At 31.3% G+C, this 17009-nt stretch overlaps 1 protein-coding gene across 1 annotated transcript; it reads right to left on the reverse strand.

The window, feature by feature from the left end:
- Window positions 1–2824: 2824 nt before the first annotated feature.
- On the reverse strand, window positions 2825–11654 carry LOC133292647 (protein ENHANCED DISEASE RESISTANCE 2). Its single transcript, XM_061491093.1, has 21 exons — window positions 11502–11654; window positions 10516–10590; window positions 10327–10380; window positions 10165–10230; window positions 10029–10090; window positions 9617–9744; window positions 9424–9470; window positions 9240–9340; window positions 8264–8359; window positions 8114–8178; window positions 7658–7729; window positions 7298–7444; window positions 6753–7048; window positions 6398–6461; window positions 6088–6263; window positions 4136–4237; window positions 3950–4000; window positions 3723–3866; window positions 3279–3374; window positions 3076–3177; window positions 2825–2917 (listed from the first exon to the last, which is right to left on the reverse strand). The coding sequence occupies exons 1-21, from the start codon at window positions 11652–11654 to the stop codon at window positions 2825–2827; spliced, it is 2190 nt and encodes a 729-aa protein (XP_061347077.1).
- Window positions 11655–17009: the final 5355 nt, after the last annotated feature.

Consider the following 17009-nt stretch of genomic DNA (forward strand, 5'->3'; position numbering starts at 1 on the left):
TTTCAGTTTATGAAATGTGACTTTTTTTTTTGGGTCATGTGAATTGCTTCTTTTTGAGAAGGTTACATATTAAATTTTGTAGGCCAACCCAAGTACTGCTACTGGGGCAGCATTGTCTCAAAGCCCAAACCATGTTTAGAGTTGAGGTAAAAAGTTAATTAAGAAATCAACTTGGTCCACCCCACAACTAGAAAAGTGCCAAAAAAGAGAGGGAGGGGTAGACACACCTATGAAGCAAAGCAATAAAAATGGTGATGCTCAAATCAACATCAATGGAACTATTTGACTCATATGACCGACACCTTTCATTTTTTATAAACATAAATTTTGTTTCATAAATTATTTGAGAGCAGTGCATTTGAACTATAATGAATGATATACATATACTCAGACAATACTTGATGTGTCTCTATTCTCACAAGGAAAAAATGTGATATATTTCAGAAAATTTTATCCAAACTCAAGCTTCATTTGGATTATGAAATTTTGTTGTTCCTTTTTGAAAGGAATCTCATAAAGACCATTAATATACAATGATATTGATGACCCTCCTATACATATTGGGACAGAAAAAAGAAATGAAAACAACGTTTCATATAAGTAGCACTATCCATTTCCTTTCACTAAAATTTCACATGTAACATTCAGCATTTGATAATGGCAGGTTTACAAAGATCACGTTCAGCCTGCAATTTTAGATGGAAGCAAAGAAGGTGAATGTGCAAAATGCACGCTATGTGGTGTGACTGTTGATGGTTCGGTAAATAGTATGGTGCACTATCAGATACTATATATTATGCACAAATAGAGTGCTTACTTGAAAACTTTATTTGACATCTATTGCCAATCATCATCCATGGCTGTTGGTAATAATGGCACATATTATGTAGAGTGGTAAGGTCACCCTACCTTGTGATTTTTCGTATTGAGAGTAATGGTGATTGGTGATCAAAAGCTAGGCCTAGTAGTATGACATTGTCCAAGCCCAAAAATTATCTTTAATTTATTTTCTTATATTTAAATTTTTCATTTGCTATAATTGTAAGTTTGTGTACTATGAAATGAGAATACTTGTATTCATGGTAAAATAAAATTTCAATTATATTCATAAATTGTAATCAGTTTATAAATAAGTAAGGTATTATGCTTATTACAATTTATTTAATGTGAATAGCTAATGCATAGCACTCAGTTCAGGAGAAGGCAAACCAATTTTCAGCCAAAAGTCCAAGTTCAGGTCTTGTTTTGAAAATTGGCCTTAAATTTGGTCTGGCAAAAACATGAGGCCTAACTTTGAAATCCATGTACTGCTATTTTTCAACTTCAGTTTGGACAGTTCTCATTTGTGAAATGCCTAACTCCAATTTGAATGTCAAATTCAAATAGCAAGCTCTTCATGTTTCTTTTCCCACTATTTTGTATAACCATAAGAAAAGGATTACAATTGCTCCAACTATAGCATAAGAGTAAATAAAGTCATTGAATAACAAAATATTATTGTCGCTCTATTAATTAGAGTAAAGTTAGGAATATAATCCAATTAGTTTTTTAGGCACATTTGGATATGTAAGCAGCTTGAAAGGAAAAGACGATAGAAAACCACATACGTAATCCATTTCTTGTATCCAACGTCGAACCCAAAGGAGGGGCAAAGATCTGTGGTTGCCCCTCCTCCCTAAACTTTGACGTTTATTGTTATTATATATAAAAAAAGTTATTTTTTTAGTAGTAATAGATTATTAATCTTAATAGTTAGTCCATCGCTCAAAAACTTATGTAATAATAGTTAACCCCTTCTGCGAATCTTAATAATTCTTATAGATTTGATATTTAATTTTCGCCCTCTATCATAAAAAGTTCTTGATCCGCCACTGCTCATACTATTTTTCTTCTTTTCTACAATTTTGATCCGAGTATGATAAAAGCCAAAGGTCTCCCCATTGAATTGTATTGAATACTTTTTTTTTTGGTATAACCTGGAGGGTATCTCCATTCAACCTCCTCCGATCACTTTGTCCTCTACCGGAAGAAGGATGAGACTAATCTCCCCATTAGAGGAGAGAGACATATCCTCTGAGCTCCAAAGATTTTTCAAAAATTTGTTTGAGATAAGATTTGAACCTCTGACCTAAACAAATTCTTGGTAGCTCAGTTGCCAACTGAGCTACCCTTGAGAGTTTGTATTGAATACTTTTAAGTCTTAAGGACTTTGAACAACATTAATTAAGTTGCAAGTTTGTTTACAAAAAAATTGTAACTTAGACCAAAAAATTGTTTACAAATTCATTATTATTACAAATTGTAAAATTGACCAAAAATTATAAAGATTTGTTAGTTAAAATAAAAAGTCATTTTCCTAATTACTTTAATAACTTAGACCATGCTATCACACTCATGCATTCTCGATAACAAAGTAACGATAAAACAAGCCATGATGAAAAATAAGAATATGACTAAACTTATTATCTTAACTGTGAAGATAGTTTGGATTTTTTAGTTATGATATTCTCATATACTTTTGTTTTAGTGATTGGATTTCTGTTTTGCATATTATTGTGCAACATATCATTAGAGAAGAAATTAAGAAACAACTGCTTTGCAATTTCATTAGCCACTGCAAAAATCATAGGGAAACCCCGACCACAAACATCAGTTAGGATTGGTCTTGGCTGGACAAAATATGAAGCATGCAGGGCATCAAGTTCTATAATAACATGTAGCACTTCTCATCCCTAATTTTGTTTTTGTTCTTGTTCTTTCTGGTGTAGGAGGAGTGTCAACTACTTCCACTCCTCAAAGAATTGAATAAATTCCCAGTTAAAAATTATGGTTTCACCACAAGTGCTTTAGATGCATCCATATGATTGAGTCGGCATGTTCCAAGGAGGACTTCAGGGAGCTCATCTTGTGTGTTACCCTGCACAGTTTGTCACATGTGTGATTTCAGTATTATACCCTTCCTCTCACCAAAATTGTTAGCAATTATATATGTCAATGACCTTGGTATACTATTAATTAGTGTGACATTTAATAATGTTACAAAACAAATTGTTCAATGATCAATTTATTTAGTACCTGTATCAAAAATGCCATTTCTACCACCAAATTGTTCAGGTATCCAAGAACTAGGCTAGCCACCCCCCTTGCAACTGTTGAAGATCCAACGTCGATATCAAGCTGATAGATTACATAATTTAAATGTTAGCTTATAAAAACAAGAGTAACGAGCTGAAAATAATAATGAAATGTGGTTATTAAGGTGATTTGGCAAATGTTACCTCTAGATAGTTCTTCCCACGAATATAAAGTACTTCTAACGCTTGGCCTACCAAACATGCTTTCTTTCCAACACTTTGCTTGACTATCCACGATCCCTGTGAGAAACAAAATCACATAAGAATGCAAACCATTAGATACTCATCTTGATCCTCCTCCTCCTCCTTATTATTTTTTTTTTTAATTTGTGATTAGTCAGTGACGGAGCCACTTGGTTCCTAGCTTGTGTCTTGACACCACTTGATTTTCAAAAATATTACATATTTTCTATAAAAATTATGGTATGACCTTGGTATTGGTTAGGTTTTTAAAAATAATACAATATTAGTACTCGCTGAATTTTATTAGTTGAGTCTTTTGGCACTAACTGAGTCTTGTCCCTTGCTCCGCTACTGACTAGTCATTAACTTTAGAAACGTAGCTTAAATATTAGACATGTCATTCACCTTAGAAATATATGGTATCAGCTTAAATCTAGAGTTCCTGTAAGCATCATCTCCATCAACAAAGTTCTGCAGTAAGGGATTGTCTTCCAATGGAGTTTTCATCATGTAATAGAGTGCAATGGAATACATGGGACTTCCAGGCATCTGATCAATGATAATAGTATACATTAAACAATCTCCATACTTAAAGATGATGAATATAAAAATTATGATGAGGTCATACTCACTTGTATGTTGATAACAAAAAAGAATTCTGGACCACCTTTTGCTGCATATTGCTGAATAAATCCAAGAATCACATATATATATATAATAAGAAAAATTTTAGCAGTAATTTTGTGACAATAATTAGGGAACCCCTCAATTCTACAAGAAACTATACACCAGTATCAAAGAAAGGAAAAATAATGTACCTGAACTATGGAACCAGGACGACTACTCAAATCATCTTCTCTTGTGTCAGAACGGAGCCAATCTGCACCAACCATTTGCATCAAGGTGCCTTTTGCCTTGACCTGGAAAAGTGAAATTTTATTTACCCACCAAATTAGAAAATAAAATAAAATCATGTACATAACAGTTTGCTATAGTTTGAAACATTAGCATATAGTTTTATTGAATACTTTCACAATTAACAGACAGAATCATGCATAAGATTTACAGTTCCACTTGTACAAAAAAGGATTTGAGGCATAAAAATAATTTATCTATCTCTTGTGTACAATCTTTTTTTTTTTTTTTTGTATAGCCTCGTGTACAATCTTTGGCTAAGTAGAAAAGATAGTTTCTTAAAGCAATAAAGTCGTGGTGAAATTCAGTAAACTGTGCAAGCGTGCGTCACCATGCCACCTGCAGGGTGGCAGGTTTGGTTTTAGGTTTCATTTTCGGCTTTTACTCATCCGAGAATGATTGGTTTATAATTTTTTTTTACAAATTTTTGCAAATACACTATGTATTCTCCCCGGGAGTACATAATGTAGTTTGTAAATAAAATTTTTGTAAATATAATCTTTCTCTTACTCATTATTATAAAAGGTCTAGTCTGTGTCTATTAAAAAGATACAAGTTATGTCCTTTTAGTTTTTTATACTATGTCCTATGAGTAATATATAATTATAATATAAAAAATTATTTTTTTTCACTTTCCACATCAGCTGAAGAGAGAGAAAAATAGTTTTTCATATTATAACTATGTACTACCCGTAGTAGGTAGTGTTAAAAATTAAAATGATACAATTTGTATCCTTCAAAAGGACAAGCCTTTTTTCCTATTATAAAATTACCATTTATGATTTTTGAAAGAAATGATGAAAACAAAATTGTGTTGTTTTCACCATTTTATTTTATAAATTTTCAAAAATAATAAGAAATAAAATGAAAAAAGGTGTTATTTTTATTATTATAAATAAAAACAAATCAATTAAAAGTGGAAACATAAAACAAACTAAAGACCACTTTTTATATTTGTGAAGTATTCATCATTTCCAAATTCAAAAACCGGCTTCCCTCTGGATCTTAGGATTCCAATTAATATTTTCTAGAAAGGTAAAGCAATTAGGCGTATTAATTTATTTATTCTACATTACGCAACTTGCAAATCATGTTACTTGTGATTGTTACCAAAATCAAATGTTATTGCAATTAGGTTATGATCTTTCACTGTTTTTATGAATCCACTCTGTATAAGAGGATATCCGTTTGTAATTTTTAAATACGTTGTTGTGATCTGATATGATTGCTTACCTTTCCTCATACAATGACAAAAATATATTTCTACTTTAAGCACTAAAATTCTCCTGAAATCAGTTTTTTGTAAGCTGATTCCAACAAGGTTTCTTTTCTGGTCTCAATGCTTATCTTCAACCACTGTATCAAAGAATGCATCAAGGACCATTAAACTTCTCTAGAGTAGTGAAATGACACATTAGTAGGAGATTTCAATTGGTGCAACAGCAAATAACATATACTTCAATGTGTCCACATTTTCATGTTAACATGGTTCCAAACAAGGCAGATTTTTCTCAGGTTATGATGATGATCTATAGGAGTTGTTCTAAAACTTTCGGAAGTCATATTTGTGAAATGATATTCTTATATGGGATAATAGGCTCTCATGTTGCAGGAATTTGAAGTTCTTATGCAAATTATGTACTTTGAGGAATACATAATTATAATACTAAATTTTTTTTTATACCCCTTATAATTATGTATTCCGAAAAATACATAATTTTTTCATATTTTCTACAACTTTTAATATTAGAACTATGTACTCTCCGGAATATATAATTTGCAGAATAATTTCAAATTCATACACTTAAAAAAAAGGGACCTTCTTATATATACAAGTTCAAAATTGGTAAAATACCTTCTGATGGTCTTGTAAATAAGTTTCTCCTCGAACCAAAAACAAAGATGGATCAGAAGCAGCCCAGGTGCAGCGCAAAGCACAACTTGAATCTTTTAGAAGAGTGGCTCCATAAGAGCATGATGCACTTTCCTCCCTAGCTGCCTCTTGCAAATCCACATAACCCTTCTTCTGAACTGCAACATATATTCAAACTTTGGTACCTTTTTTTCTCATAAAATCATTTTAGAAAAAAAAAAAAAAAAGTTGCACTCATTCCATCCCAAAGTAATCTTACTGAGAAATTTAAATTATAAATAACAACACTAACCTGCAAGGTCGTGTAATTTTTTTACCAAACCAGCAGCTGATGCTATTCTGGGGTGAGACATAGCCTATAAATACCGTTAGTTTCAATTCCATCAACAGTTGATATTATTGAGATATATCAATCTTAAAAAAAAGGTCTTTTAGATCATAAATAACACAAAAATATGACAAATGCCAGAAACATAGAAGGCTTATATAGTCATCATATAGTTATATTGTAAGAAAAGCACCACTGTTCTAGACAAGTTTAGACTTCAATAAAATTATTAAAGCAGAAAAGCACAAGAGACAAATAGAAGGCAATTCTGAATCCATTTCAAACCAGTTGAAGAAAGGGTCTTGTTAAGGAAAAGTACCAGCGGTTCCGAAGTCAAGTCAGGGTGCCACTCATTCTCAAAGTTATCATAGTCCGTTGATTCAGGAACATCAAAGAACTCATCAGAATCATTCAATCCCATTAAACTTGTACGACCAGAGTGTTCTTTGTCCACCTCATCTTTCATTACAAGAAGTTCCTCAATCTTGCTAAGCTCAACTGAAATTTCAGTCTTAATATCCTCCTTTACACTAAGAGGCAACTCAATATCTTTTGTCATTATGATAGGTTCAGAGGGGTAATTCCCTGCTTTGGTTCTAAACAGTTCTCTTAGTGCTGCAAAAAGGATGATCATTGTAAAGACATAAAAATTTCATGCATAAAAATATGTAAAAAAAAAAAAAACTACATAGAATTGCAAAGTCTAACATGTAACTTTTTTTTTTTAGAAACTGATCCTAATTATTTCTTTGAGGCGAATCAGAACTCCCGGTATCCCCACGGGTTCGACTCTTTGAGCCGCCTATAAGACTAATCCACTAGACTAATCCACTAACATGTAACTTTATCATATATTAAACATACCTGCCACTCTCTCAAGCATACGAATGGTTATGGACCTTGCAGATGTGGGACGCAAATACAATTTCCAGAACTTCCAATCAACAGCAAGCATGTGTCTTACAACTGACTGTGTTCCTTTGTTAACAGGAGTAACTACAAATCCTCCACCTGTCAAACATTAAGATAAATATAAAATGCAATCAAAACCTCCATATTTATGCTATTTTTAGGGATAATTGTTTTACATTTGGTATTTGACATGATTTTAGGAAACTATTAAATATTTATTTCAGGAAACTAGAAAGTTATTGATTTTAGGGATGTGTTGATTAAGATTTGACTAAGTTTAAAGAATAATATCAAATTTAAAGCATACATTACTTTTAAGACAAGCTCGGACGTAGCCTCTCTGGGGTGGACACTTCATATGATAAACAGAATGGTATAGTAACACTGTTCAATAACCAAAGAATAAAAATTAACTGATAGGTAACAATCAACCAAATTAATACGGAAGCAGTAATCAATTGGCTAAATAGAAAGAAGAACGAATACGAGGATGACAAGAAAATATTATTTTTCTCTTCTGATTTTTATTAACCAAAACAACCTAATAACAACCTTAACTTAAATAGTCAAAACAAAACAAAATGGATGTGCAATTAAAAGAGATAACACACGATTAACGCACACTCAAATATAATCTTAAAATAATAAAAAAGAAAATAACTAGCAATTATTTTAAATCCCTAAATTATGAAAAAGCCAAATTCAACTCAGTCAGCTCGAGTGCGTCACAAATCTTCACAATTTAGCTTTAACATCATAAAACAGTACCATATGTGCCATCGTCCTCTCTCCTCCAGTATCTTCGTAACAGCAAATCTCGTGGTTTCATTCCCCTGTACATGAGATATAATGAAATGTTATTATTAACAACATGGTTTCTGTGTGAATTCTATGTGACAAGGTTCCACCATATCGTACCATGGTAGCCAATCATTGTAGAGCTGCAGGTGAATAATATCTGTATGACCATCAAGGTGATCAACCACATTGCCTCGATAAATACAAAAGTCCCATCTGCAAGAAACTTAGTAATTTAGTAAGACAAGTCTATAATCGTAGGAAATACAAATTGGTCCCTAAAAGAAATGAACTTGCTGATAATTTTGATCCATTAAATCTGTATATAAGTTAGATAACTTTAAAGATTGTTTTGTATAGAGGAAAACTATCGAAACCAAAGAAATAACCAAATTGTATATTTACTTTTAATTTTAAACATTGTATTTGCTTGTCTTACCTCACATGGTAAACACTGGTCACATTGAATATGACTTGTTAAGATATAAGAGATGGGACATGACTACGTTAATGGCATGTTTTTAATCTCTTTAACCCAAAATGACCCGGGAAGGGATAACAACCGACTCTCTAAGCTACTAGAATTCCTATTAGTCTAGTGGTGATGGATAAGGATAATTTGTATGAGGTTATAAATTTGAATTTCAGTGCCACCAATGTATAAAAAAGAAAAGTCTCTTTAGCATAAATTTCACTAAAAAGGATTTAATTTTGATAGTTTGATCCAAGTTTTACACTAATAAAAAATAACACATTAGGAACCATTTTCTGGAGTTGGCTGTCCCTGAATACAAATAATAATAGTGTAAAAAATTGTACATTCATCATGGAGCACATTTAAATTCTTTAAGAAAAGGCCACTAGAAAATCTCTTGGTGCATTAATATGAAAGTATCTGTCTATTGAAGGAAATAAAGATGACTATAATTTTGGCCAATGAAAGTAACTGTCTTTTCATGCTTTAAACGAGCATGGAAAGATAAGTTATATTCTTGAGCATTTGCAGTACATGCAACTTAATTTTTATACATAGGAGCATAATCAGATGATAACATGGCTCCAAATAAAGCTATAAATAGCAATTGGGACAACTTACTCTGATCTTGAGGGATCAAGAGACATAAGAGTATGGAAAATGGCCTCTGAAGTTCCATCAACCACACCAACTGCCATTATTGCCGGGTGATCACCCCAATGCTGAATACAGAAAACAATTTTCACTTTTCAGACAAGATGATCACGTACAAAAGTAAAATGTTACCGAGTTAGGAACAACTTACCCTTCTACGGGAATCCTGATCTTTGCCTTCTTTGAACATCCTTAGTCCTGCACAAGCAATGAACTATGAGATAAAGATTAAGCCACTCACTTATTCAAAAAAAAAGAAAAAAAAGATTAAGCCACTCCCTTATTCAAAAAAAAAGAAAACAAAGATTAAGCCACTATCTATGCACCAAGAGCTAAAGCTTTACCATTCTGACAACCAAAAATCTTCCATGGTGAAGGTGCAATAACATCAGAGGTCATGGCTTCGGTGTATATGTTTGATTGAAAATTCAAGTCAGAGTATTTCCAATCTGTGCTTTTTGAGCCTCCAAATCTGTTTAAACAACACTTTAGACGTTAAACACCCATGTTTTATATAAATATATTAATATAATTAGTGTAATTTTGTGCACAAACACATCGCTGCATGAAATGAATCAGTTTCAAAATAGCACAGACAAAAAGTAGGCATACAAGTATTAATCACTCCCTCAAAATAATGTTACAGCACAAAGGACTGAAGGAGTGTGATTATCTTCATTTGAAAGCATTTCACATATTTAGCAAAAAGAAGAAGAAGAAAGTGCAGGATTAAATATTGAAAAGAAGTTGATGTACCTCAAAGTCGAACGTCTTTTCTTGGAAAGAGTTACAAAATTCTTTGCTGGACTTGGGCACTCCTGAAAATATACAATAAAATAAGTTTCTTGTCACGAGACAACCATTGTACTCATTTAAGGAACAGAAGAAGAACCTTCAATGCAGCATCCTGCAGAGAGCGTATCCATTTTGCAGGTTCTTCTGAACTACTTGCTCCCAACTATAAATTGAAATTTAAACCATGGATCAATCGAGTGAATTCTTTTTTCTTTTTTTTTGTCATAAATATATTTGTTTAGATTTAGTTTGAACATACCTTAAGCTTATCCCTTTGATTTGAAGCATTATATACAGTGAAAATAAACAATACCTACACAATACAAACAGATTTATAAATACAATTATTAAATGCTCAAAGAAACAATGCAACTCCTTGAAATCACTGAAAATTGATTAGAAAAAAAGAAAATCCAATATTGTCATATTGTAACCCCTGGTTTCTTACTTTTTTGTTGATACTCTCTCTTCCATTGTCAGTAACCCGAATCTGCGAGTCTATTATAGCACTTCTAATTGGCTCCTGAAAATATAACGCTTTCATTTAGCACATTTAACAATTTAATCATTGCAACAATATCACACTTGTGATGACATTCATGCACTTTCTTCACCTCACAATGGCTGTTAAATATAGGAACTGGTCTTTTCTACTTGACATGCATAACAATATATTTTGCAAATTGAAAAATTAAAAAAATATAAGAACCTAAGCACGACCCAACATCATCAACAAAAGCCACTGAACACATAAACAAAGGTTAATATTTTCTCGTGTTACGCTGAAAAAATATTTTTTTTCTACACACAAATTAAAGGTGGAGTCCACTCTATACTTTTTTCTCTCCTCTATTCTCTCTTCTCTCCTCTATTTTCTGTATGTAGGAGATTAATCTTTTCTCATGTAACATGAGAAAAGATTAACCCCATAAACAAATACAAAACTAAGTTAAAAATGTTATCTATACACATAAAAAATGATAAAACTAGAAAATACCATTAAATTAAGGGAAAAACTATTTTTATGCTACATGAGATTAGTTTTCTTTCATATACACTCTTCTTCAATAATTATGTAACTTTGTGCTTTTTCTTTTTCTTTATTTTTTCAGGTGGTAAGGCCCACGTATTTGTATATGACAAATACAACTTATCTCCGTTAACGTCAAATTAATAACACTCTTCAACTAAAGAAATTGCGGAAACATTAGTTCATTCAACTTTTTAAATTTTTTTCTTGTTTTTGGAGTGCACCAAGCATCAAAACAAAAAAGCTAAATATAAAAATAATATTTATGAATCGGCAACAATGCTCCTGAATAAACATTATTCAATCCAATCAAAGGAGCAAAATCAGTAAATTGTTGACAACAAAACAAAAAACAAAAAAAAAAAACTTTTTTGAGAAATGAAAGATTTGACAGGACAATTTACCTCCATTTGTGAAGTGGGTTGCATCTTGAAGCTTCTGAGGAAATTTTCTTTGAGGATGAAGTACCTCTTACGTAAGTAATGCTGACCGAACCGATTGGAGCGAATGAGATAGAGCCACCCTTCCATTTTACCCTCACTCTGCGGAATACTCATTTTCATATTTCGTCAAAAACTACCTCCTGATTTCTCAAAATTGCATTTTGCAGCGTTTCAAACCCCTAACAAAGAAAGAAAAAGAGAGAGGATAAACTCACAGAGTCTCTGTTTTCAATGCAAATTCAAATGGAGACTCGTGCAGAGCAGAGAAAGGAAGGATCTTTCTTTCAAGGGGTGAGGAAGAAAAAGAAGAAGAAGATGATGATGGTGATCCTCTGATCCCGCAAAAGGGAATCAGAGAATCAAAATTGAGATGGCAGTGGCAATGATCTTTGTTGTTAATGTTGTTGTTGTTTTTCTTCTTCTTTTGTTTCCTATGTTTCCGGTTCAAGAATAACTACTTTCTGCCTGTTTTGCTGTATATTACATTATTGCACTTTTCTATTTGGCTCCAAAACCAAAATTTATGCCACTCCATAACCCAATAATCTCATTTAAGTTTTCTATAATTTGTAAAGGAGAAGGATATTGTGACAACCAAGTTTTGTTACTACCAAGTGACTACCAATCAATCTCACCGTTAGATCGCTTATGTTGATCCAACGGTTATATTTATTTTCATCTTTGTATGGTCATGATTCTCCATATTTAAAGTGAAAACATTAAATATGGGAAATCATAACCATACAAAGGTGAAAATAAATATAAAGTATTAAATTTGAAGAATCATGACCATACAACGATGAAAATAAATATAACTGTTGGATCAACATAATCGATCTAACGGTAAGATTGATTGGTAGTCACTTGGTAGTAACACAACTCGGTTATCACAATATCCTTCCCCATTTTTAAAAGCATTATTTTTTGGATAAACTACTATACATGTGCATTACCCATGCTATTTATTTTTGGAAAAAATGTTTCTACAATTAATGCAGATGAGTTATCTGCATTTATTTTCAAAATAACGTTGTTTTGATATTGAAATCTTAAAAAATTATAAATATAAAGACTATTATAACCCTGAAATAAATTAAAATTATAAAAATACTATGATTTTTGCCCAAAACGACGTTGTATTGGACTTACTGCATATAACTTATATGCAGTAACTGCAGAAAAAACAAACTCTTTATTTTTCTCTAAAAATTCATTTAAGTTTTGTTAATATATTTTGCTGCGGAAATCGCATGGAAAATATGGCTAAATGAGATTTTCTAAAAGAGTAAATCCTCCGGTTCTTGATTATAATTATCAAAATAATAAAATTCAACTAATAAGCATCCTTTCATAGATTAATTATAAATTGATCCAAAATTTTAAATATAAAATCTTAAAAATAAGAAAAGTTCTTAAAATAAATATAACGATAATTAACTATTAAAAATAAATAAATCATGTCAGACAAATCATAAATCACAAATTACGTTAAATGTGTTGTTTTTCTTTCTTATCAAACAAATCATAATCATATTTGCTGCTTCATTTAGATTTGGATTTGATTATAATTTGCTACATTTTAATTTACTGCTTCTTTAACAATTGGGTCATACTTATTGGACAATAATTCTAGTTGATTCTGGATTTCTTGAATCAATGGTTGGGTGATGCTTTTTTAACAATTGTGCCATATTTATTGGGCAACAATTTTAATTGTCTTTGGATTTCTTGAATCAATCATTGAACAATGTGCAATGGACAAACTGCAAGTGTATCATATTCGTAAAGTAAATGGTTAAAATATTATTTAAAATTAAAAAAAAAAATGTTTTTTTGATAGCATAGCATAGAAGAGGACAACACGGTAAATGAATGAACGCCAGCTATGGATGTCCTTGTTCCGTTACTTAATTACGAAGATGGCAGGTTGCTTATCCGACCCAAGATTTAGGTTGTTATGATTCAAAGCACAATCAGCAAACATGACTGGCGGGGAATGATTAATATAATCATTCAATTGATGGTAGTTTTTTTTTTTTTAAATATAATAATTAATTTAAATCAAATATTTTCAGAGAATTTTATTCTATACGTCAAATTGCGATGTGGTGTAGGTTATTTTTTATTTCAAGTGCAAACATCTAAATAAAGAGAGAGAATACTTGGGAAATTTTATGTTATCAAAAAAAAAAAAAAGAGAGAGAGAGAGAAAAAAATGACTTAGCAAAGAATCAAAATCAATATTACAAGAAAATAGATATAATATCCTATCTTTATTATTTATTATCTAATAGTTATTATGTTAATTAGCTAATTCTCTACTAGAAGAGTAACAAGTTTAATAATAATAGGGTTTTGTGTTTGTCATTTTAAATGATATAAGTTATGTCATTTTATAAAAGAGATAGACACAGAAACAGAAATCATGGGAGAGAGAAACTGAGAGGTTTTTTTTAATTTAAAATTCAAATTTTCTGTGTCTGTATCTCTCTTAAAATAACATAACTTTCTGTCATTTAAAATGACAAACATTTTTTCCATATATGCAAAAACTACTTTTTTAGAGTATTAATGGTGGAGAAAGAATCATAACTGACGTGAGATGAGAGGGGGTCCAAGGAATGAGGATGGTGACCCTTTTGGTTGCTTAAAAAAAGGAGTTTGGGATCCAAGTGAATGTGTTGATTCCTAAGTCGTTTTGAAACAGTAGACTTCATAAGCTTTTTTGCTCCTCTGGCTCCATCTCATACCTAATCAGTCTTCTTCTCTTACCTGGTCAAAACAAAAATTAAATTTGGGAAATCATAACCATACAAAGGTAGAAATAATTATTCATAATGGGATATAATATTGTGACACCCAAATTATGTTACACCCATGTGACACCCAGTCAATCTCACCGTTAGATCGCTTATGTTGATCCAACGGTTATATTTATTTCCATATTTGTATGGTCATGATTTCCCAAATTTAAAGTGAAAGCATTAAATATGGGAAATCATAACCATACAAAGGTAAAAATAAATATTAAATATTAAATTTGGGAAATCATAACCATTCAGAATGGGATAGGATATTGTGACACCCAAGTTATGTTACACCCATGTGACACCCAGTCAATCTCACCGTTAGATCGCTTATTTTGATCCAACGGTTATATTTATTTCCATCTTTGTATGGTCATGATTTCCCAAATTTAAAATGAAAGCATTAAATATGGGAAATCATAACCATACAAAGGTAGAAATAAATATAAAATATTAAATTTAGGAAATCATGACCATACAAAGATAAAAATAAATATAACCGTTGGATCAAGATAAGCGATCTAACAGTGAGATAGACTGGGTGTCACATGAATGTAACATAACTTGGGTGTCACAATATCCTATCCCATTTAGGGAAACAGAATAATTCCTCGCTCCACTTCATATTCTCTCTCTCTCGGTAAATGGGAAATCTTTTCCATGTTAATGATTGGTTTTAAACGGACTTGCATGGTTATGACGACAGTTGCATTTTAATTAGTAAATATTTTTTTAGTAAAAAAAAGGAAGAGCAATGCTATAAACATAATAAAAGTAAAGTAAAATTTTGACAAAAGAATACGATGGTTTGTGAATAAAATATAGTTATAAAATTTCATATTTTTCTCGTAACAAAATTTTGATTCTAATATTTTTTTGTTTGGGTTTAATGTAGAAAAAATTTATTTGTCATATTAAAATAAAAATGAATGAGTCCCACTAATTTTTTTTTTCGTCTTCTCCTTACAATGGACTATATTCATTTTTATATAAGTGTGACATAAAAAACAATTTACAGTAAAAACAGAAATATTTTTTCCTTTTTTTTTTTATTGTTTTACGTTTTGATGGGATATTTTGATAATTTTTTATTTTGTTTCATAGGAAATATTTTGAGGGGTTTTAGTTTGAATTATATTGATATTTAGATTCTATGAGCTTGTAATTTAATTACTATTTACGCAACCTCTTAAAATTTGACTTATATTGATATCCCTTTACAAGGATATGTAAAGATCAACACTAAGGGTGTGTTTGGTACAAGAGAAATTTTTTGGTGACCGAGAATCATAATTAATGGGAATTCAGTAGAAATTGAGTTTACTTGGAATCTTACGAAAGAGGTGTTTGGTTCGCCAAAATATTACCGGAAATATTGGGTAAAAATTACTGATTCCATATTTGGTTTAGAACGAAATATGACTTGGAATATGAGGTTATTTTACAAAAATAACCCAAAACTATTTTTACTTTTATAATTGATAGATTGGATCTAGATTTTTATGTGTATTGAGGTATTTTTGTCTTAAAATTTATTGTTGTGCTTTCCCTTTTGCTTGGTATTCTGATTGGTATTCCGAATTACCATATTATTTTTGGTAATCTGAATAGTGACTTTTCTTTATAAATCAAATTACCGGTAATCCTTGGATATCCGGGAATCGTAATTTATTCCTTCTACCAAACGTGGTAATTACATTTACCAAAGAAGGATTACCGGTAATCCTCTTCAAAAACATGAAACAAACATCCCCTAACGGTGATGCGCGTCGGAATCCGGATTTGGCTGTGTGCGGTGGTGTGAGCAGGAATTCTCAAGGAAGGAAACTGGCTTTCAGGCTTCGCTTTTAGATTGGGATACTGCTCAGCTTTTAAGGTCATTCTGAAAATTGATTTGCTTACGGCAATCATTGGGCTTACCAAGCATGGTGCATCAGTCCATGAGGTGCGTTTGTTATCTCGATATCTCGAATACGGACGTGGATTAGAAAAGAGTGGGAGATTCGATTCAACATACCTTCAAGGAAAGGTACTTGTGTGGAGACTGATTGGCAAATTACTTGTTAAATTCATCGGAGCAGGCCGACCAGATTTACTTCGAGGAACCCCTAAGTGAAATCTTTCTGTTATTTATGGCGGACTTTGTGTCTATTGGAAAAGAGCGTCTGGTGTCTTTTAGTTGTTAGGTTTTTGTTTTATTTTATTTTCTTTGCGTGCTGGGGGCTTAATGCCCTTTTAGTTATAAAAAAAATTGATGTGAGGAGATTTAAAATTAGTTTTAATGAGTTATTTTGAATAAATTATTTTTAAAAAAAGAATAATTTTTGCATTTTTAGTACATTTAGATAATTTTTTTAAATAAAAAGATGAAGAACTAGAAAAAAAGTATAATTTTTACTTTTTAAAGAAGTTTTTGAACTTCTGCAAAGATTTTTTTTTTAGATCATAGAGAAATTACCCAATGATAAAAAAAAATAATTTTGAATGCTGCATTCAAGCATAAAATAGTTTTTACGTTTTTAATAATCAAATTATTAAAATATTAATTTGGGCATTGAAGTGTCCAGTTTTGCAGTCACTGCCGTGGACATAATATGTATTAGTTTAATTCTTTTCTTACTCAAGCTAAATTTTTAAGCATTATATTGGTTGCTAATTATTT

This window comes from Gastrolobium bilobum, unplaced genomic scaffold (genome assembly GCF_033153095.1).
Source record: "Gastrolobium bilobum isolate Gb01-03AN ecotype WA unplaced genomic scaffold, APGP_CSIRO_Gbil_v1 utg2408, whole genome shotgun sequence".
In the NCBI taxonomy this organism is placed as follows: Eukaryota; Viridiplantae; Streptophyta; class Magnoliopsida; order Fabales; family Fabaceae; genus Gastrolobium; species Gastrolobium bilobum.